The 24,912-nt window shown below is 38.2% G+C and overlaps 1 protein-coding gene across 1 annotated transcript in view; it reads left to right on the forward strand.

Moving 5' to 3' along the window:
• The first annotated feature begins 2,090 nt into the window (after positions 1-2,090).
• Positions 2,091-24,912, forward strand: part of LOC126427002 (uncharacterized) — an 81,668-nt gene continuing 58,846 nt past the window's right edge. Inside the window, exons 1-2 of the mRNA XM_050089153.1 lie at positions 2,091-2,191; positions 9,089-9,150. Coding sequence (XP_049945110.1) covers positions 2,125-2,191; positions 9,089-9,150 — 129 coding nt within the window. The 5' untranslated portion in view covers positions 2,091-2,124. The remainder of the gene's footprint in view (positions 2,192-9,088; positions 9,151-24,912) is intronic.

Below are 24,912 nucleotides of genomic sequence, written 5' to 3' on the forward strand. Positions count from 1 at the left end.
TTTAGTTCCTAATAGTAGTGTGGACAACTCCAGCTGCGGCCAAAAAACAAATGAGTACTGAACTAGTGGCAGTTTCACATGATAGTAAACTGCCAACACCGAAACATCAAAAAGTTTCAGAGACGCTATAAAAATGGAATTTTCCACATTGGCATCTAATAATTAGGACTCTGGATGTTTGAGGTGATAAACTCGTTTTATATCCGGTTAATATCAATTGATGTTATAATATAATGACGATAAGTTATTATTATTTTTAATTAGGTGGGACATATGTGTGAATGCCTTTCTCCATATGAATTAAATTTCTCCGATATAAGTTTCTCTAGCTACTATTTTGTATAATAATCATTACGTGATTGTGTACACTGAAAATATTTTACGGACTTTTCATTTTCAGACGCTTCTTTGTTGGCAATGGACTGGTGGTGTACTGTGGAGTGTTAACATGTTTGGCGCGTTAATTTTAGTGTTTGAATTGGATTTGGTTATTAAAACAAATAATACCGTACCTCTCTTTAATAACAGTAATAGAACAAGTTTTTCGTTATCATAATAAAGTAATCGGTGTGCTGCAAGAACAAATATTGTTACGTAACGTGCAGTTGTTCGACATCCGTCCATCGTTTCAGAAGTGCGCTGAAGATATATAAATCTGTGTTAGAATTTTATTTAAATTTATAAGAAGCCCCGGGTAAGAATGAGGAACTATGAAATTTCGCATATCCATAACTGTTTGAAGCTGTTGGAAGACAGTAATAATTTCAAATTGCTGCATATTTTTTATGTTGAGAGAATAAGTAGTGATGTTGCCAAATTAATTTTGGTAACTGCTTTGTTATACACACGAGCTCTTCGAGTGCAGGGGGTTATTTGCTAACAGTTTAATGATGCAAATATTCTTTCCTTTTGTTTTAAGTTCTACGGACAGGAAAGTTATCCCAGCGCTCGATAATTGTGTTTACGTGTATATAATATTATACAATTAATGAAAATTTCGGGAACTCCTCTTGTTGAGTATTTGATAAGTTTTTCGGTGCATGTTGCAGTGTTGTTCTTCTTAGTTAAAACGACGTGAGATGGGACGAAAAGTCTCTGTAATTTTGCCGTTATTTGAATCTTACTCGTAGCACTCCTCCCAAATGACACCAAGGAGATATTTGTTGCTAAGGAGTCATAAATAGGTGTTTGCTCCAAAACTACCCGTACTGCCAAGAATTGTATGTGCATTTTAAGTTGATTTTATAATATATATGCATGTTATTTGTTTGCTTGCTGGGTTCCTGATCCATGGTTCCTTTGTACCATAAATCATAATGATGTGGAACGATTAATTTTACAAGCGGACCATAACTTTAATTTTTAAAGATGGCTATATGCTGAAAATTTGTGGAGCTGTTTTTCTCTTTTTTTAATATATTGAGATTGAGTTATTAACTCCTAGCCACCACCCTTTACAAGTTATGTTGGCAGAGATAGTTTTACACAGTAGCAGGAGTTATCAAGGAGAAACGGTTTGTTATCGAGAATTAAAATATATTGGTGCCATGGCCATTGCCCATTTTTAAATTGTATTGGGCTAAAGAATTTCATGGTTCTCTCATCTGTGTAACTATCAGTAGGAATTAGTCCAGAAAGAAGAAAGTTGGGGACTCTGTCTAGTGGCAGCCTGCATTTATTTATATTTCCACCTGACTGTTATTTTCCAACTAACGTAAACCCCAGGCCATATGACAGACCTGTCTGTCATCAGAGCCAATGTTTTGAGGCAGAGCACTATCATACTCAAGCCATTATGCATTTTTTTGTGCAGTGTTTGTAAATGATATTACAATATAGGCTAGTTGCACTTTTAAGGTGTCCAGATGTGTCTAAAAAAATGTGCTGACTATCTTAGAATTCCTGGTATGAGGATACATGGATCTGCTCAGGATTGGACAGCACTTCTGCTACTACTGTAGGCCCTAAGTGGAATATGTTGGCTGTGAAGCCTTTGATCCCTGTAGTGGCTGCCTGAATGAGAGCTGTACTCAGCAGAGTTGGGACAAGAGATCTCAGGCACTTTGATCTCGGGTGGGTTGCTGGAGTAGAACACACTTATATTCTCTTTCGGAGTAATCCTTTATGTTACTCATAGACCACAGATCCTGTGGAGAGGTGTCTGTCTCAGAGCTGCGGAAAGAAGTCAAAGGTGCATGTATTATCTAAGTTAAATCCAAATTTTGTTAAGACATTATATTAGAAATGATTGTAGTTTTGCAATGCCAATTCTCGAATGATCAAAAATATTGTATTCGGTATTTTCTGTGACAAATATCTTCAGTGGAGTTTAAGGAGTTGCCCAACAGAAACTTCTTTAAATCAGTTTAAACTCAATCACCTTATCGACCCGACATTTAATGTGCCTTGGTAGGTTTTTTAATACTTGAAAACCTCTGTGTGCGTGTGTGTGTGTGTGTGTTGTGTGTGTGTGTGTGTGTGTGTGTGTGTGTGGGCGCGCACGCTATTTGTATGCAGTGTCAAGGGTTTGCATTAAATTTGTTTACATCTGTCACTGCCATAGGTGACACCGCATACCATTTGTTGCTCACATGACAGCTGGTAGGTGCTTCCATTTCTTTGCCAGCTGTGACATTCTACTCCCTGCCTCTGTTGTAAATGTGAAAACATGTAGAATGTAGTGACAAATCAAAGATTTTTGTACTGGAGGCGCATCAAATTACTTAAAAAGAAAGATAATAATAATTAACATATTTAAGCAGACATTTCTGAATTTTCAGACATGAACATTTTAACAAGAACATATATAACACTTATGGTCATTTTGCAGCTTGCAATACAATAAATACAATATATTAACAGTTTATTATACAATACGTAATCTTTATTGTTTCTTTTATTTTCAAATTGCCAAAGTGTCCTGCATTAATTCTTCGATTGAATAACAACATTTTTCCATTAGTGTATTAAATAACAATGTTTTTAGTGGGTCCAACTCTATATTTAACAGATTTGTGTTATTTAGTTTATTGTAAATTTTTAAGCCCATGTACAGTGGTCTTTGAGTGTAAAGTTTTAAATTATGAGAGGGAAGAGTGATACTGTGTCTGTGACGAGTACTGTAATTGTGGTTAAAATGAAAATTGTCAAGTGAGTTTTGATTTTTATGTATGAAAATAAAAATTTCGTATATGTACAGAGAAGGAATGTTGAATATTTTTAATTTTTTAAATAATGGGTGATACAATGTTCTTTTTTGAACTAAACCCATGTTTCTTATAATTCTCTTTTGAAGTGTAATTAATCTTGGGCTGTTCGCAGAGTTCCTCAGAAAATTATTCCATATCGAATTATACCCGTACTCTTAAAGTTGTTGTGGTAGACTATGTTCCTGGTATCCATAAGGGTGGAACCAGATAAAATGTTCATCGCATTAGGTAGGCTGTTTAGTTTGTTTGCTAAGAAGTCTGCATGTGCTGTCCAGTTTAAATTTTTGTCAAGATTTGGACCTAGAAATTTTACATAACTTGCTTCAGTTATTTCCTGATTGCCGTGCACTATTTTCATGGGAGATGCTGATGATGTTTTAGCACTGAACTGCACTGATTGTGTTTTTGTGACTTAAGCTTTAATCCATTTTACTGAAACCATCGGTCTAGGTTTCCCATTATTTTATCCTCAGTATCGTGAATTTGTTCAAAATTGTTATTTTCAATTAAAACTGAGATATCATCTGTGAATAAACCGGAGTGAACATCAACGCTTAAAGGTAAATCATTTATGTACAGCAGAAAAAGATAAGGCCCAAAAATTAAGGCCTTTGAGACCATTGTACAAATCTTTTTCCAGTCCGAGACCGAGCGAGGTGGCGCAGTAGTTAGCACACTGGACTCGCATTCGGGAGGACGACTGTTCAATCCCGTCTCCAGCCATCCTGATTTAGGTTTTCCGTGATTTCCCTAAATCGTTTCAGGCAAATGCTGGGATGGTTCCTTTCAAAGGGCACGGCCGATTTCCTTCCCCATCCTTCCCTAACCCGAGCTGGCGCTCCGTCTCTAATGACCTCGTTGTCGACGGGACGTTAAACAACACTAACGTAACCTAACCCAGTCCGAGAATGATATTTTCCTGTTTGAATTTAGCATAAGTCCCTGGTTTTTTTTCTGACCAATAAGATTTGAACCACTGTAATGCCCTGTCCACGGTCCCATCTCTCTCTAACTTGTGTAGAAGTAGCAAGTAACTGACAGAGTCAAAACCTTTGGTCAAATCACAAAAAATACCTGTGACCTTTTTACCCTTGTCTAAAGCAGAGCTTGTCTTTTCAGTGAATTCCCTGATAGTGTTTATTGTATTTTTCCCTTTTAGAAATCCAAATTGATTTTTAAGTATAACGTCATTTTATATAAGAAAGTTTTCAAGATGTTTTGCAATAATCCTTTCTATCACCTTAGCAGAAACTGGCATCAGGGAAATAGTGCAGCAGTTTCCCATGTCATCTGTTGAGCCTTTCTTGAACAATGGTCTTATTTCAGCATATTTTAACACATCTGGGAAATATCCTACCTCAAATGTCTGATTAATAATTTCAGCCAATGGATAAGAAATGATGTTATAAACAGCCTTGACTACAGTGGTTGGAATTTCATCCCACCCAGCTGATTTCTTGTTTTTTAAAGGCACTGCAGCATCTTCTACATCTTTTGGGATAATTCTTTTGAATGTTTTAACAGATTTGACAACATCTGAAATAGCCCTTGATTTATTTTCATGTTTACTAATAAACAGGTTGTTATCCAATTTTCTTGCTGCCTGTACAACTTTTTTGAATGTATTCTTATATCTCTTTAGTCAGAATTTTTGTCATGTTTTAACCCATTGTGAAGTTGTCTTTTCCTGGCACTAGAAACTTTTATTCCTTGTGTAATCCAGTTTATTTTGTTGGCCACTCTTTGTTGCCAGGCTTGAGGGAGAAAGTTTAGTTGAAAAATCTAGGAAACCATTTAGGAATGTTTTGAAATTTTTTTCACTTGACACACTATTATCTAGAAGCCTGTTTATAGTTTTTTAGGAAATATATTTACATTCTCTTTCCTTTCAAAACATGTTTTCACACGGTTTGGTTTTCCTATTTTTGGAAACTGATAATATGTGTTTCAGAGTGGCTATTTCTTCTAGTACTTTAAGTGAAATTTAAATTAAAAGCATGTTTCTGAATTAAGTGACAAAGATTTACAATGTCATTATTATTATTTAATACATTTATATTAAAGTTGGCTGCAATTACATTTTTTTTTTCTTTCTGGTTTTCGGAAGTCTTTCTAATAGACATTGAAATTTAGATAAAAAGAATTTTGTTACAGCATTTCCAGGAATTCTGTAAAGAGATACAGTATTTAAATCAATTCGTTCCACAGCACAACTTTCAAAATTACCTTCCTCATTCAAACAATTGAACTCACTGTCTTTAAAATTTATTGAGTCATTTAGAAGCATGCAGCAGCCCCCATGAGACCTTTTACCTCCACAAAAACTACTGACAAGTGTAAAATGTTCAATTTTGTTTAGAATTTCTATACTGCCTCTGTCAGCCAATGTTTGTTTAAACATACAATTTTTAAATTTGAACATTCTGAAAGTAAAACTTGGAAGTTCATCAGTTTTAGAATAACTTGGGTTACAACAAATCTGAGGCTATACCATTTATATTTGAATGCATTAGAAAATGTTTATCACTGTTTTGAATGCTTTTAAGTGAATCATATTTTCCAATATATCTACATTTTTTATTTGCAGTTGATTCTTTTGTTTTTAACATCCGTTCCACACACTGTCAGTTTCCCTGATAATTGGTGATTTTGCAAATGTCGAAAAACATTTTACTCAGTCACTGAGAATAGCCTATTTAGATGTACACAATCTACACCCAGACATTTGTTACTTACAAATTTCTTTGGGTTTATAAATACCACGCCAAGCTTATCACACTGGTCCCATCTACGTAAGAGACAGAGTGTCAATAATAATGGGACAGGAATAATGTGTAATCCACACACAAGTTAACGGTACAAATTCAAAATGAAGTCACACTTTCTGTCTGTGATGTTTTGTAGTTAATGAAAGTTGGACAGTGAAAGAAGTAAATGGAATAGTGAACATATTCTATTGTGCTTTCACTGAACTAAATATGGTTTTCGAAACTAAGCTTCTGGTGCATCCGAAATGAAAAGTTTGCATTGGTTGGTCACATTCTGCAGATCTTGTCGAGAAAGAGAATCTTCAGGGCAGAAACATGTCGAGGCATACCAGTAAATTTTACCAAAATGGAGGTGAGTCAAAGAAACTTAATGTGTATACTTTGCTAACAATAAACTATCCCTATACTAAACACAGTTCATATTAATTCCACCTGACTTTAATCCAAGGCACTGGAAAGAAAGCTGCTATTTTGGAAGAAGCTGCTACTTCCTAATTTTTAATATGTAGCTTTGGCTTTCGGCAACTTACTATTCATTTTATTACAAAGCATTTTTCAAAGAAAATATTTTTACATCCATAAATACTGAGTGTTATTTATAGTACATTATTACTTGTCATACAGCTTTATCACAAACACTAATATTTACTATATGGCTAACATATCACTGAACCTAGATATTCAGATAGTTGAAAGAGTAGTTAATGAGGTATGTTTTTAATTTTCTTTTGAATTGGCAGGGATTTCCAATTTCTTGCTTTATGTTGGATTGGAATTTGTTGAATATCTTCCATCAGAGTACACAACCAGGCAAAGTCTAGATGAAAATTGTTGTCGTGTCTTTATTGTGACTGTGTAAGAAACATTTCAGCTAAATCTGATTTTTATTGTCAGCAACAACAACCATTTGGGAGTAAACGTATTGGGAATTGAGTGTCAAGCCTTGTGTAAGATGTACAGTTATCTAATTTATTCAGTAGTTATACTACTTGCTGTTGTACAAACATTTTGCTTAATTACTGTAGGTGCACTCCCCCAGTGTATATAGTAAGTCCACAAGACAACAGGCAGTGACAGTGGGAAAATGAGAAAACCCTCTTGTCTTCAGAACAACACAGTGAGAGATGCTTCTAATGATGAAACGCTTTGAACTGAGCTGCTTAATTAGTTTATCTGTGTTCTTTTTTCTTTTCTGTAATATTTAGCCTGCCTAGTATTGGGTCCACTTTTTCAGGGTTTGGCAAATTTTACTTTGACAAATTTTATTTCCATGTGCTTTATCTTGTAGACAAGAAAAAAATCATTCTTATTTAGATGTACCAAACATATTTTGCCTATTCATGCTGGGCGTCCTTGATGGTTTTCATTTTTATGTCCTTGTCACATATCCATACATTCTTTTGCATGTACTAGGTGCACATAGTAGAGATTTCTTCCTTTTTTTAGGCTGCATTTAAACACTGCACTGCCCATAATATATACTTTGGCACACTGAAAGTGCTCTTACTTATTTAGTACACACAAATAAAACATTCAGTTGCAAAAGACTGATTTTTCATATGTATACAGGGTGTTACAAAAAGGTACGGCCAGACTTTCAGGAAACATTCCTCACACACAAATAAAGAAAAGATGTTATGTGGACTTGTGTCCGGAAATGCTTAATTTCCATGTTAGAGCTCATTTTAGTTTGTTCTCCCACCTACGCTCAATGGAGCACGTTATCATGATTTCATACGGGATACTCTACCTGTGCTGCTAGAACATGTGCCTTTACAAGTATGACACAACACGTGGTTCGTGCACGATGGAGCTCCTGCACATTTCAGTCGAAGTGTTCGTACGCTTCTCAACAACAGATTCGGTGACCGACGGATTGGTAGAGGCGGACCAATTCCGTGGCCTCCACGCTCTCCTGACCTCAACCCTCTTGACTTTCATTTATGGGGGCATTTAAAAGCTCTTGTCTACGCAACCCCGGTACCAAATGTAGAGACTCTTCGTGCTCGTATTGTGGACGGCTGTGATACAATACGCCATTCTTGAGGGCTGCATCAGCACATCAGGGTTTCCGTGACACGGAGGGTGGATGCACGTATCCTCGCTAACGGAGGACATTTTGAACATTTCCTGTAACAAAGTGTTTGAAGTCACGCTGGTACATTCTCTTGCTGTGTGTTTCCATTCCATGATTAATGAGATTTGAAGAGAAGTAATAAAATGAGCTGTAATATGGAAAGTAAGCATTTCCGGACACATGTCCACATAACATATTTTCTTTCTTTGTGTGTGAGGAATGTTTCCTGAAAGTTTGGCCGTATCTTTTTGTAACAGCGTGTATAATGAAGCATAACTGAAGTAGCAACTGAGAAAAAATGGCTGCAGATATTAAGAATATTTTATCTCTGTAGGGGTAAGGGAGACAACTCACTGAAGAACAACAGCCTTGAGTCATTGACAGACAAACCGAAAATGAAGGAAAACATGCTAGCTTTTGGAATAAATCCTTTTGTTCAGCTGTATTGCACCACCACTCCCCCTCCTCCTGTTCTGTCCCCACCCCCCACCCCTCCCTCCCCCAGTTTCAAGGCTTTGTGAGAGCCACAGTATGCACCAACAGCCTAATTTTTCTTGCTTAGCTCTGCCAGCTCTTCACTTTTGAGGCCTCGTATTGATTTCTCTATGGAAAGCTGTTTATGATAGCCATAGTGAGAGGCAGTTAAATAAGTCAGTATTCATCATAGGCCAGTTCTGGAATTGTTAATCTCTGCATTGCACATTCATATCTTGAAACTGGTGGAATAAGATTGTTGTTTTATTTCAAGGTGAGACTAGGATCATTGAAGTTATTTTAGTCATGATTTTCATTTTTTGTAGTTCTTAATTTACTTTTTACAATATTCTAAGTAAGTATCAGTATATTTTTACTGCATATACTGATAGTGCTAAATGAGGCAACTCGCTCGGTTATTGAACTGTTTATTTGTGGGGGAGAGGTGCATGCATACACAAGTGCAGGATAATTGTATGTCCTACCTGGCACTGATTCAGTTTCTAGAATTGTAATTAAAATTACTGGCCTTTGTCTCTAATGTGTCCCTTTCCTTACAGGCACTAATATGGATGACAAACTGCTTCCGAGAGAAGTGCCAGAGCCGACAAGGTTTCCAAGTGTAAGTAAGTCGTAATATTTTTTTAATTATTAATTTTTTATATCTCTTTATGGAGATATTAGTTTGGATCATTATTGTCCCATACTTACCAGTGGAGTAGCGTTTAAAACTGTTACACACAGACTGTGGTTTCGAATGTCAACACTGAGTGTTCCGAGTTCAGCGTGCTGCTGAAAACTCAGAAACAATGTAACTTGTGCGTATGGCATGTGTTCCTCGATGTGGTATATGCGCTTGCAGTGCGCTCCAGTGGCTGTTGTTGGCTGCGTCTGGCTCGCACATCATATTGATTATTAAAGGGATGAGCATAGATTTGCTATGTTAGCTCTGTTAAAATGGACAGTTACTCCCTTGTCCATAGGCTAGTCGTGTTTTGTCTGTAGTATACATAAATAAAAACTTTAATATCCATGAAAATGTTGTAAGGCAAAAAGGAATGTACCATGTTCAGTCAGTAATAACAGTGGCGTACAAAAGTTCCATTGCAAGTAGTGTGATGCAAATTTACAATAATTCACCATGTAAGATAAAAATGATTTTGTTATTCTTACTATTTAGTAAAATCCTAAGGCCATTCGTACTTGATCACTGCTTCTTCAGCAAGAATCACTACAATATGTGGAATACACTTAAAACAAGAATGTTTAAGTAGTGCATGCTGTTTTGTAGCTAAAACCAATCAAGCAAACAAACTGACTTCCCAGAAAGTGCATGACATGGGATATTGGAGAACATATTTTTATTAATTTAACAAGAAAGTATCAGAACCTGCTAAGAAACGCCACTGTCAGTAAAAAAAAAAAATTGGCTCCAGGGAGGCGCAGACCAGTGACACATTGACATACACCTTAGAATTCTGTGACGCTACCCATTGTGCTATACCAGCCGTGTGTGTTATATGATCTTAATTTGCATCTTAGCATCTCCTGAAAGTGTTAAACATAGGTGTGTTATTAACTGACAATTGTAACAAATTGTACCAAGAACATTGTGGATTCTCAGTGTGCCATTGCCTTGGCATACTTTAATAATATTCAAGCTACAATAATTTTTTAACCACCAATGTGATGTTTCCAGTCATTTTATCATAACTAATCATACAGTTAACAACAGGTGTTTGGGACAGGACAATATTGCAGGGTAGCAATATCAAGGTGTGGATAATCATGTGACATTGTTGTAGAGTCTGACTGTTAAGTTACAGAGGCGACCAGAGCGATGGATGCCAACACTGGGTGGAGTAGGTGGGAGACAAAAGGGAGGGTATCCAATTTCAGGGCTCAATCCGAGAGTGTGTGGTATGTTCAGTGGAGGCATATCAGATCCTAGGTGATGAGGGTGCTTCTGACAGGAGGGCATTAGTTTGTGAATAATGCCTGTAGGGGTAGTTGTGGGACAGCTTGCCAGTCTGTCGGGAGGGGGGGGGGGGCATTTGATGTGGATATGGTGATAACATTTAAAGTGTAGGTGTTGCTACTTCTCATTTGGTTTTGGGGGACAAGGTTTGAATGAGGGCTTCAGTGCAACGGGGGTTTGACGATCTTAGATTCTCACACATCAAGGTATTTGCCATTGTTTGTAACGTTTGTTCATAAATGTATCGATCTACTTCATCGCAGAGTGTGTGTTCCAGCTACCTCTTGTTTAGCTGAGGTAAGAATTCCACAATAATCACTTCCTGCTGACTATGAGTGTGATTTTTGTTGCTGGACACGAGTGCTTGGCATGGTGCAACAGTTAATCCGAGCATAGCAGTTGGATTGAGATGATGCTCTTGTCAGCATGGGTCGCACGTGCTTGCTAACTGTGTTCACGTGAGACATGCCCTTTTGCAAGAAAGAATTCACTGTAATTATTCACACTGCATAATTTATGTGATAGTGAGTGGGAATAAGTTGAGTTGAGTTCAGACAATGTGCTTACTGACATTGCTCGGATGTATTTGCTGATTTTCTTTTGTTATTCGTACCGCATTTTGTTTGCTTTGAGAATTGTAAAATGATCAGTGTTGTACGGTGACATGCACAATAGCACTAAAGCCAAGTATCTTAAAAAATGTTTGAAATTATTAATAATTGTGGTAATAAACCATGCTATTGATGATTTGCTAAGAATCACTGTTCTTAATCGAACTCATCTTAATTGACTAACTCAGACCGTCAGAAATTGAAATAAACATTTTGTAACTTCTTCGAGTGGAGAGAGGCAGCATTATCGTAATGTCACACACCCTCGTCGAGGAAGGTGGCTTTGAATCTGAAAAAGGACAGGGTTACTTATGTTGGGAAATGAATTTTCGTTTAAATAATTTTTCATTCTCACAGAACTTAGAATTATGTAAAAGATAGTCTACTCCATCCAAAAACAAATAAATATTCTTAAATTGTGCAATGTGGACAACATGGTCTTGTATAGTATGTATTTACAGAATGAGCAATACAAACCTCAGAACTTTATCTGTAAACCTCACCGTGAAATTCGGCACCACTCTTGCAGCACCCACTACTGGAGTTTGTTGAGCATGTGTGTAATCTAAAAATGCACTTCTTTGCATCTTCTCTGTTTACTATCAATTTTAGGTGTAAGGATCACAGACAGATGAGCAGTATTCGGGTATTGGTGGAAGGAAGGTTTTGTAAGGCACTTCACTTCTGGGTGGCCCATACATCCTGAGGATTCATCCAGTGAATCTCATTCTGACATCTGCCTTACCTGCAGTTAGTTTTGTGTGGTCATTTCACTTGAAATTCCTCCATCCGCATTCTCTTAGGTATTTAATGGGTGTAATTGCTCGGTAATCATGCAGTCATACAATAATGGATCTATCTGTCTGTTTAGATACAGTACATTACTTTATTTTTTGTTGAGGGTCAAACAGATGTACATCATCATCATGTTTTCAGCTAATAGACCTAGTTGTCTGTTATGACATCCTTGCATCTCGTGTAACAGACGTGGCAGGGAAACAGGCAGTTTTGAAACCTCTGCTAGTGATACAAATTTATTCGCAAAGATATAAAATAAATACAGCATGGATTCACAATGCTTGCAATTTAAAATGCCTATCACTTGAAAATGATATCACTCATGTGGCCACCATTTTCCTTCACAAACATTTCAAGTTGAAGAAGAACCAGTTACTTAATTTACCGTACAGACTAATGAACCTGGCAAAAGAAGATTGGGCATCAAGTTAATGAGAAGTCTGTCCAAAAACTTACCAGCAGAGGTGTGTGACAGCAGAGTCTCTGGTGGACAGTATTAAAGATAACCTAATAGATTAAATCTGTAAATAATGTTCTGTGTAGTCACTAATCAACTGTATTGAGGATTTTTTGGTAGAGAGGATGGAGCACATGGTTGTAGATATAGATTTGCCCACAGATATAGATGTAACTTGAGGTATGCCCCATCAAAATGTTTAAGGATCGTTACTATCCATATTGTGTATAAATGACCTTGCAGACAAAATTAATAACCTCGCACTTGTTGCAGGCAATGTAGTTATCTATCTGAAAAATAGGCGCAGACATATTCAGTCATATCTTGATAAGGTTTCAAATTGGAGCTAAGATTTGCATCTTGCTTTAAATGTTCGGAAATGTAAAACTGTGCAGTTCATAACTTGCAAAAACATAGTATACTGCAACTAAAATACCAGCAAGTCACGATTTCAGTCAGTAAACTTGTTCGAATACCTAGATGTAACAGTTTGTAGGCATATCAAATGGAACTCCACTTAAAATGGCGCAGTGATCAGCTTAAAAAGACTGCTGATGGACAAAGCTTCTGTATATTGTGTAACTGGTTGTGGACCCAGAGAACAATAAGGATCCTGAAATACGGGTAACCAGTAGCCCAGCCAATCTCATACTATGTGGAGGGGTCAGCCCGTCGTGAGTACCACCTTCCGGTTTCTTCACCCAGTGCAGTCTCCAAGGTCGCCTCTCAGCATCTGTCGTCCTGCACCGGCCCATCTCATCTGTTCTGATTTGTGTACAGGTTGATTGGAGAAAGCGTCTCATATTTTTACAGGGGGCACTGCTAGTCAAAACAGCAAAAATTTTGCCATCAACATGACTGCAACACACACAGATCACATGAAACCCATGTCACACTTCTGTTACATGACATTCTGAAAGCTTTGGATCAAGGCAGGCAGGTAATGCAGTATCTCTTAATTTCTGAAAAGCATTTGACTCAGTACCACATCTACTTTTATTGTCAAAAGTACGATTATATAGGATATCAAGTGAAATTTGTGACTGGATTGAAGACTTTTGGTACATAGGATGCAGGTTGTTATCTTGGTTGTAGAGTCATCGTCAGATGTAGAAATAACTTTGGGTATGCTCCAGGGTGGTGTGTGGGGACCGTTGCTGTTCATGTCGCATATTTGCAGTTCTCTATAATGGAGTGCTACATGAAAGATACTGAATAAACATCAGTCAGATCTTGATAAGATGTCAAAGTACTGCAAAGGTTGGCAACTTGCTTTAAAGATGATGGCTTTGAAGATGGCATAGTGGAATGCTGAAACTGGTTGTTGTCAAAATAAAAAAAATTAAATTAAATTAAAAAAAAATCATCATCTTAGTTACACAGCTGTTGGAGTATTTCATTGATATTGACAATTGCTTAACCAGCTGATGTCCCCTGTCCATGAGGGACCAATAGAGACTTGCTTTAAATGTTCAAAAATGTAAAGTTATACACTTCGTATAGTGAAAAAAATGTAATATTCTATGACTATTATGTCAGTGAGTCACTATTGGAATCGGCCAACTCGTACAAATACCTGGGTGTGACACTCTGTAGGGATATGAAATGAAATAATCACATAGGATCAGTCGTGGGTGAAACAGGAAGTAGATTTCGGTTTATTGGTAGAATACTGGGGAAGTGCAGTCAGTCTACAAAGGAGACTGCTTACAAATCACTCGTACAACCAGTTCTGGAATATTGCTGATGTGTGTGAAACCCTTACCAATAGGACTAAATGGGAATGTTGAATATATACGCAGAAGGGCAACACGAATGGTCACAGGTTTGTTTGACATGTGGGATAGAGTCACAGAGCTACTGAAGGAACTGAACTGGCAGACCCTTGAAGATAGACGTAAAATACCCAAGAAAGTCTACTAACGAAGTTTCAAGAACTGGTTTTAAACAATGATCTTAGCAATGTGCTACAACCCCATATGTATTGCTCACACAGGACTTGTGGGGATAAGATTAGAACAATTACAGTCTGCACAGAGACATTAAAATTATAATTATTCCTGTGCTTCGTACGTAAGTGGAACAGAAAGAAACCCTGATTACTGTTATTATGGAACATACCCCCTGCCATGCACTTCGCAGTGGTTTGCAGAGTATAGTTGTATATGTAGATTAATCGAGTTACACCCCAGGCTGTCGTACGACAGGCACCTGTACTTCCAACATTCCTTGTGGTTTCCATTTGTTGTCACACACCCTTCAGCTCTCCTCCTCACAGAGTCACAAATTTGTGTAGACACATGCTCAGATTTGGTGTTACACATGTGCACATTGTTGATGGCTGCAGAATACACCAATATCTTTAACACTTTGAAGAAGAGCAACGTAGCTTGTACATCGCATAGATTTTGCTTGAAAAAGACGAGCAACATATCTCCGCTGCCTGTTTCTCAGCTCTGTTAATATATTCCAAATTTTGTGTTGCATCTGTCGGGTGTATAAAGGTACCCTGTGATGCCTGTACTATAATGAAAAAACATAGATGGCAGCACCTGTCACTTGTATCGACTGGTGAGGAATCCAGACATTGTGTATCACTTGCTTTGCAGCTTTTACGTTCATCGTGTTGCAACGCGCCGTGTCTCATGATAATACATGTATTGAAAAATGCATCAATTGTAGTCTGCTAAAAGCTTTGTATTTATTTTCAAAATGATCTTATAGTACACTACTGGAAAACGGAAAAGGGCTAGCTAACAGTCCAGTTGTCCAAAAGCTGGTAGCAACATTAGGAATAACAGAAAATCTGTATTTTGCATTGTAATAAAAACAATGCAGTGACCAGCTAGTGGGCTGCTACCCTTTTGAGATGAAGTAAATAAAGTGGTGGAATAAAGCTTTTTTCACATTTTCATGATAACAATTGTAATTTCATTTGCCTATTAGTAGACATCATCTTGAATTCATTACTAAATTGAAGTGGCTTTGATACACAAAGGAGGCTTCCCCACAAGGTAGTTCACTTGTAAACAGACTCAATGGAAGATATTTTCCTATACTGAAGCTGGTTACAGAAATGTCACAGAGGCCCCAGAGAAGATTACGTTTGTGCAGAATGAATCGAGGCATGATCTGGAAAAGTGACAAGAAAATGTACCAGGTTCTATTGAGAAGTACGTGAGGTAGGACTTTGCTTTCCAAAATCCTTCAAAAGTTTTAATGCTAAGCAGTTTTCAATAAAAACTATATTTTCAAAAAGATTTATTTTTAGTACCACCAGTTTCTAATTCTGTCTGCAATAAGGAAAGAAAAGATGAAAAAAAATGTTTTGTTTTATTAAAACAACACATTATTTTTATTTCAGTATAAAAAATGATCACTGTGTAGGTCTTATGTTTCTTTGCAGTATCTCAGAGAAAAGATCTTCTTTCAAATGCAATAACCTGACATAATTTTTTCGCAGTAGAATCTACTGAACAAAATTCTAAAAAGGCTTTGAAAAAGCACAGTACGAGTTTGTTGAATGACGCCAAAGGTGCCCAGTCCACAAAATGTTAAATGTCCGCACAGATGGAAATTCAAAGGATTGAAGGCAGTTGAACCTCTACCAATCTGTTGCTTACCAAATGTCGACGATAGGTACTTTTGCACGTGGCATAGAATGTGCAGCGGTGCCCTGTAGTGCTTAAATTCTGTCCGTCATCTTTTGGTGAGAATGCTGTGGGTAATTTATTATTGCAGTTTGGCGATAAAGGGCAGCTGTTAATATGTCTGGCAAAGTATGATAAATGAATCGTACAACAATGCCGAAGGTGTGAGTTTGACGTTAAACAAACTGTACTACTCAGTGTGCATGGGTGTACAGATGTGATACTGCTAGTTACATAAGCCCAGCCACCACGGCAAGGTCATATCATATTGGATGGTAAAAATCGGTTTTTAATTTTCCTGAGGCCAAAAACCTCATAAAAAGCATCACTCAGATCAGTTTTTAACCGTCCTGAGGCTAAAACCGCAATCAAAATCAAATCGGATTATTAATTTCCGTGTGACTTTAACAAAACATGTTCAGTATGCTGTCCACTGTTTTCTGTAACAAGTTGAAATCGAAAAACAGCATGTTCCATAACTGATCGAAGTGTTTCCAGGGTCACGTTCAGAATGTGTTGCGCAATGCGTGCCTTCAATGCAACTAAGTCTTCAATCAGAACATTGAACACAACATCTTTCAGATAGCTCCACAGCCAGAAGTCACACGGATTAAGATCAGGTGATTGGGATGGCCAGGCTGTAGGGAAATGATGGCTGATAATTCTAGCATTTCTGAAATGGCGCTTGAGCAGCAGCTTAACTGGATTTGCAATGTGCGGAGGTGAACCATCTTGCTTAAAATGATCCCATCCACACATCCATGCTGTTGGAGAGCTGGAATGACGTGGTTGTGCGAAAGACACTCGTAGCATTTACCAGTGACGGTACAGGTAACAGGACCGGAAACACATCTCTTCGAAATAATATGGCCCTATGATAAATGATGCCATAAACCCGCACCACACAGTGACCTTTTCAGGATGAAGTGGTACTGGTTGATTTGCCTATGGATTTTCTGTTGCCCATATTCGACAATTCTGTGTATTGACATATCCTGTTAGATGAAAGTGGGCTTCGTCTGCCCACAAAATCTTTCACGGCCAATCATTGTCTACCTCCATGCGAGCAAGAAATTCTAAAGCAAAGGTCTGTCTTGCTGACAGGTCAATAGGAAGCAACTTGTGCACATGGGTAATTTTTAATGGATCGCAAAGAAGGATGTTTTGTAGGATTTTACGCGCCATGCTCACAGGTATGTCCAATGTTCAGGCAATTCTCCGTGCACTACACGTTTGCACATCACTACTTGTCTCCTCCTGCATTGCTGTGGGCACTGCTTCCACTGATGTCAGATTAATTCGTTTTCTCCATCTACCAGGTTTCACACCAAAAGAACCTGTCTTTTTGAATTTCCGAATAATTTTCTCCAGACCCATGGTAGTCATCGGACCAACGCCTTTCTTCAAATCCTTCAGTGTCTGGAACTTCTGCAGAACAAGGTGTGCACAGTCATCATTTGTGTAATACAGCTTTACAAGCAGAGCAAAATCCTGCATTGAGACAGTCATGGCGAACATTGCAGGCGCGAAAGGAGGAAAAGCCATGTACCTGGTGTGTTTATACCAACTTCAGTGGGTCGTGCGCATGACAGGTGTTTTCATTTACATATTCTGATACATACAGTGCCATCTATTGATCAATTTTCACATTATTTATTTTTTCTGCCATACATTTTCCCCCTTCTCCAATAATATTGTGTTGCAATTTGACGTCATTCTGACCAACGGTGTTATGTGTGCAGTGTTTTGAAAGTTTAACTTTAATTACAATCACCCTGTATTATACTTCTCTATGTGAGTGGTACCTTATCTGTAAATAAAATGAGAGTTTTGAAGTGTAGCTCTTCTAATGTAGCATGAGGGTATTGTAGCCCGAGAACTCGTGCACGCTGCAAGTGGAACGGAAAGAGTGATTGCTCATGCAAGTGTGACCCCACAAGACCACTGTTACAGTTCCCTGCACATTTGACATTTGTTTCGAGATGTAAAATGCTCTTCCAATAACTTACATCGATAATGACATATCCACTATGTGGGTGTTCGTCATTTTTGAGTGAAGTTGAAAGGCGTACCCACTTTGATGAGTTTAGAATTTTGCTACTTACCTTATTCTTTTACTAATCTCATTCACTTTTCTCCAGGATATCAATTTTTCAATGAGTTTCATCAGTACAAAGAAATTGTACTACTTCATCTGGGAGACTCTATGTACAAGTTATAAAGATCGTTTCACTTTAACTCGTGTGTCTTTTGAAACAACTCTTTAACAGTGAAGTATAACATGTCTCTTCATTACAATTCAGTTTCCAAGACTTTCTGCCTTTGTTTTACAACAATTAAAATATAATGTCTTCTCACACGCTAAGACACAACTTATCTTAAGACAACTAAAATGTCACTGTTCTGTCTCTTCCCACATTGCATGAGCAGGCCAGACAGAGATACCGTAATAATGTACATGTAGGCTGAAGAGTTTAGTCATTTGCAAAGATATTCAACAAAGGTGTTTAAATTGTTCTTACATAAATTGACACGTAAACATTACAAAAGGTAGCATCAACATGTATGCGGTTGACTTTACTAAAATGGGCATATTTGTATCTTTGTTAATGTAACTGCACAGATGTTAAATTTGTGTCTAGTGAAATGGTAGTTCACAAGCCATAAAGATCGTATAAAAATCAAAGTTTCTATTTTCTTTTTCTAAATTTTTTTTATTTTTTTCACACACAAAGTTACTGGTACGCACCAGTATCAGAGATTTCATACTACATATTAGGCTCGATTACAAGACAGGTTTCAATCTTCTGTTCGTCACAGTATCCCCTCCTGCGTATCTGGTGTATGAACTGTGTTATGTCTGTCCTCGTGGTATATCGTTCCATGATTGGGAGTTGCTGAAATAACTTGCAGAAAACTTTTTTCAGTAAGAATGTGATGCTGAGGATCTTGTGCTGCTACAGTTTAGCTGACGGTGTATTCACCAGGCGGGTAGTACGTACACTGAACAAGATCCTTAGCATCACATTCTGGGTGAAAAAAAGTTTTCTGCAAGTTATTTCGGCAACTCCCAGACATGGAAGAGCATGCCACGAGCACTAAGGATCATGACAGAGGTCACACAGTTAATACACCAGATATGCAGGAGGGGATACTGTGACAAATAGAAGACTGAATCCTGTCATATAATTGAGCCTAATACTTAGTATGAAATCTCTGATACTGGTGTGTATCAGTAACTTTGTGTATTTGGGGGGGGGATTAAAAATTTAAAAAAAAAAAAAAAACAACTTTGTAAAAAAATCAATCTTTATAGCTTGTGAACTACTGTTACACTGGGCACAAATTTAACATCTGTGCAGTTACATTAACAAAGATATAAATATGCCTATTTGAGTAAAGTCGACTGCATACATGTTTATGCAAACTTTTGTAATATTTTCATGTCAATTTATTTAAGAACGATATAAACACTTTTGTTGAATATCTTTGCAAATGATTAAACTCTTTGGTCTACATGTACATTATTACGCTATCTCTGTTTAGCCTGCTTGCGTGATGTGGGAAGAGAGAGAGCAGCCACATTTTAATTGTCTTAAGGAGAAGTTGTGTCTTAGTGTAAGAAGACATTATATTTTAATTGTTGTAAAACAAAGGCAGAAAGTCTTGGAAATTGAATTGTAATGAAGAGATTTGTTATGCTTCATTGTTAAAGAGTGGTTTCAAAAGACACATGAGTTAAAGAGAGATGTTTTTTATAACTTGAACATAGAGTCCCCCAGAGGAAGATGTACAATTTCTTTGTACTGATGAAACTAACTGAAAAACTAGTACCCCAGAGAAAAGGGAATGAGACCAGTAAAAGAATAAGCTAAGTAGAAAAAATTTTAATTCATCAAAAGATGACGAACATCCACATAGTGGATATCTCATTATCGATGTAAGTTATTGGAAGAGCATTTTACATCTCAAAACAAATGTGCATGGAACTGAAGCTGCCAAAGGCATTGACAATGGTCTTCTGGGATCACACTTGCATGAGCAATCACTCTCTCCATATCACTTGCAGCGTGCACGAGCTCTCGGGCTAAAATGCCGTCATGCCACCTTAGAAGATCTACACTTCAAAGCTCGTATTTTATTTACAGATAAGGTACCATGGACATTGCCGTTGGTGGGGAGGCTTGCGTGCCTCAGCGATACAGATAGCCGTACCGCAAGAGCAACCGCAATGGAGGGGTATCTGTTGAGAGGCCAGACAAACGTGTGGTTCCTGAAGAGGGGCAGCAGCCTTTTCAGTAGTTGCAGGGGCAACAGTCTTGGTGATTGATCTGGCCTTGTAACACTAACCAAAACAGCCTTGCTGTGCTGGTACTGTGAACAGTTGAAAGCAAGGGGAAACTACAGCCGTAATTTTTCCCGAGGGCATGCAACTTTACTGTATGGTGAAATGATGATGGCATCCTTTTGGGTAAAATATTCCGGAGGTAAAATAGTCCCCCATTTGGATCTCCGGGCGGAGACTAATCAAGAGGACTTCGTTATCAGGAGAAAGAAAACTAGCGTTCTACGGATTGGAGCGTGGAATGTCAGATCCCTTAATCGGGCAGGTAGGTTAGAAAATTTAAAAAGGGAAATGGATAGGTTAAAGTTAGATATAGTGGGAATTAGTGAAGTTCGGTGGTGGGAGGAACAAGACTTTTGGTCAGGTGAATACAGGGTTATAAATACAAAATCAAATAGGGGTAATGCAGGAGTAGGTTTAATAATGAATAAAAAAATAGGAATGCGGGTAAGCTACTACAAACAGCATAGTGAACGCATTATTGTGGCCAAGATAGACACGAAGCCCATGCCTACTACAGTAGTACAAGTTTATATGCCAACTAGCTCTGCAGATGATGAAGAAATTGATGAAATGTATGATGAAATAAAAGAACTTATTCAGATAGTGAAGAGTGACAAAAGTTTAATAGTCATGGGTGACTGGAATTCGGTAGTAGGAAAAGGGAGAGAGGGAAACGTAGTAGGTGACTATGGATGGGGGGTAAGAAATGAAAGAGGAAGCCGCCTGGTAGAATTTTGCACAGAGCACAACTTAATCATAGTTAACACTTGGTTCAAGAATCATGAAAGAAGGTTGTATACATGGAAGAAGCCTGGAGATACTGACAGGTTTCAGATAGATTATATAATGGTAAGACAGAGATTTAGAAACCAGGTTTTAAATTGTAAGACATTTCCAGAGGCAGATGTGGACTCTGACCACAATCTGTTAGTTATGAACTGTAGATTAAAACTGAAGAAACTGCAAAAAGGTAGGAATTTAAGGAGATGGGACCTGGATAAACTGACTAAACCAGAGGTTGTACAGAGTTTCAGGAAGAGCATAGGAGAACAATTGACAGGAATGGGGGAAAGAAATACGGTAGTAGAAGAATGGGTAGCTCTGACGGATGAAGTAGTGAAGGCAGCAGAGGATCAAGTAGGTAAAAAGACGAGGGCTAGTAGAAATCCTTGGGTAACAGAAGAAATATTGAATTTAATTGATGAAAGGAGAAAATATAAAAATGCAGTAAATGAATATAAACGTCTCAAAAATGAGATCGACAGGAAGTGCAAAATGGCTAAGCAGGGATGGCTAGAGGACAAATGTATGGATGTAGAGGCTGATCTCGATGGGGGTAAGATAGATGTTGCCTATAGGAAAATTAAAGAGACCTTTGGAGAAAAGAGAACCACTTGTATGAATATCAAGAGCTCAGATGGAAACCCAGTTCTAAACAAAGAAGGGAAAGCAGAAAGGTGGAAGGAGTATATAGAGGGTCTATACAAGGGCAATGTTCTTGAGGACAATATTATGGAAATGGAAGAGAATTTAGATGAAGATGAAATGGGAGATACGATACTGCGTGAAGAGTTTGACAGAACACTGAAAGACCTGAGTCGAAACAAGGCCCTGGGAGTAGACAACATTCCATTATAACTACTGACAGCCTTGGGAGAGCCACTCCTGACAAAACTCTACCATCTGTTGAGCAAGATGTATGAGACAGGCGAAATACACTCAGACTTCAAGAAGAATATAATAATTCCAATCCTAAAGAAAGCAGGTGTTGACAGATGTGAAAATTACCGAACTATCAATTTAATAAGTCACAGCTGCAAAATACTAACTCGTATTCTTTACAGATGAATGGAAAAACTGGTAGAAGCCGACCTCGGGGAAGATCAGTTTGGATTCTGTAGAAATGTTGGAACACGTGAGGCAATAATTACCCTACGACTTATCTTAGAATAAAGATTAAGGAAAGGCATACCTACGTTTCTAACATTTGTAGACTTAGAGAAAGCTTTTGACAGTGTTGACTGGAATACTCTCTTTCAAATTCTGAAGGTGGCAGGGGTAAAATACAGGGAGCAAAAGGCAATTTACAATTTGTACAGAAACCAGATGGCAGTTATAAGAGTCGAGGGGTGTGAAAGGGAAGCAGTGGTTGGGAAGGAAGTGAGACAGGGTTGTAGCCTCTCCCCGATGTTATTCAATCTGTATATTGAGCAAGCAGTAAAGGAAACAGAAGAAAAATTTGGAGTAGGTAATAAAACCCGTGGAGAAGAAGTGAAAACTTCGAGGTTCGCCGATGACATTGTAATTCTGTCAGAGACAGCAAAGGACCTGGAAGAGCAGCTGAACGGAATGGACAGTGTCTTGAAAGGAGGGTATAAGATGAACATCAACAAAAGCAAAACGAGGATAATGGAATGTAGTTGAATTAAGTCGGATGATGCTGAGGGAATTAGATTAGGAAATGAGACGCTTAAAGTAGTAATGAGTTTTGCTATTTGGGGAGCAAAATAACTGAAGATGGTCGAAGTAGAGAGGATATAAAATGTAGACTGGCAATGGCAAGGACAGCGTTTCTGAAGAAGAGAAATTTGTTAACATCGAGTATAGATTTAAGTGTCAGGAAGTCGTTTCTGAAAGTATTTGTATGGAGAGTAGCCATGTGTGGAAGTGAAACATGGACGATAAATAGCTTGGACAAGAAGAGAATAGAAGCTTTCGAAATGTGGTGCTACAGAAGAATGCTGAAGATTAGATGGGTAGATCACATAACTAATGAGGAGGTATTGAATAGGATTGGGGAGAAGAGAAGTTTGTGGCACAACTTGACTAGAAGAAGGGATCGGTTGGTAGGACATGTTCTGAGGCATCAAGGGATCACCAATTTAGTATTGGAGGGCAGCGTGGAGGGTAAAAATCATAGAGGGAGACCAAGAGATGAATACACTAAGCAGATTCAGAAGGATGTAGGTTGCAGTAGGTACTGGGAAATGAAGAAGCTTGCCCAGGATAGAGTAGCATGGAGAGCTGCATCAAACCAGTCTCAGGACTGAAGACCACAACAACAACAACAAGGTACCATTCACAGAGAGAAGTATAATACAGGGTGATTATAATTAAAGTTAAACTTTCGAAACACTAGAAATAAGACCACTGGTCAGAATGACGTCAGATTGCAGTGGAATATTATCGGAGAAGGGGGAAAACGTATGGAAGAAGAAAAAAAATATTGTGAAAATTGATAATAGATGGCGCTGTACGTGTCAGGATACGTAAATGAAAACACCTGTCATGCGCACGACCTTTTGAAGTTGGTATACACACACTGGGTACACAGCTTGTCATCTTTTCATGGCTGTAATGTTCACCATGACTGTCTCAATGCAGGATTGTGCTCTGCTTCTAAAGCTGTATTGTTTTCCATCATTGTGTGGAACAGTAGTACTCCATATTACTATCTACGTTTTTCACTAACTGCAGCAACATTGGTCTTCTGCTCAGGCCTGCACAACTTGAAATGATGCATATGGAATGACTCTTGTTGGAGACAGTTGCAAGTGCCAAGTCTGACAAGAATATCATAGTCGGAGGGCCAGAAACAGAGTTGAACCCAGCCAACATAGCTTACACCACTGATTGCTGACTGCTCACCACACAAGCAGTATGGCCTGTATCTCAACGAGTATTAGTTCATAGGTATAAGTTTATAGGACACTACTTTTTTTCCAATTTGTAGTCATTATTGTCTTCTCTCTCTCTCTCTCTCTCTCTCTCTCTCTCTCTCTCTCTTTGTGTGTGTGTGTGTGTGTGTGTGTGTGTGTGTGTGTGTGTGTGTGTGTGTGTGTCCGTTCCCTCCCAGTTATTTTTGATGTGTTTTGTGACCTCACAGGTTTCCTCAGCTTGCCTGAATAGCAGTGTACTTCTGGGTGGCTCAGCTGAATTCTGTCCATTTTATACCCAATATTTTGACGACTGACCCACTTGTCTTCTTCAGGTGCTGCGAATTGTGCCGCCTTGTGTAATTGCTGCCTGAGCTCCAACCACACTATGAACTGTATTTGGTCTCATGCCGCTATTCGTACCCGATTGTGAGTCGACTCTTGATGCCCACTGTGTCTTTTGACTTTCCCGAGTTTTTCAAACTGTGCGCTGTTAGGTTAAGTTCACATTCTTGCAGCTTTTCGTAGAAATGATAGATGATAGCCAGCAAGATCTCACTGAATTGAGTGTCTAGCCCCAAACCTTGTTAAAATTAAGGTATCCATACCCATTTATTAGTTTGTCTGAAATCTTTGATTCAGTAGTCTCCTTAATTACATTGCCTCAGAAGCTTGGTGTTTGCACCACGATACTCGTCTGGTGATGAGTGTATTTGAGACAGTGCTTGGCAACCATCGATTTGTACAGTTGTTTTAGTCTGGTGTATCCGTGACGTTCCTCGAACCTCTCATCAACTGTTCTAATAGCTTGCACCGTGTAAGACATTTGTGTGGAATGCAGTACACACTTGGCTCTCAGAGACCTAGAGCGTCTTTAACATTACAA

This window comes from Schistocerca serialis, chromosome 11 (genome assembly GCF_023864345.2).
Source record: "Schistocerca serialis cubense isolate TAMUIC-IGC-003099 chromosome 11, iqSchSeri2.2, whole genome shotgun sequence".
NCBI lineage: Eukaryota > Metazoa > Arthropoda > Insecta > Orthoptera > Acrididae > Schistocerca > Schistocerca serialis.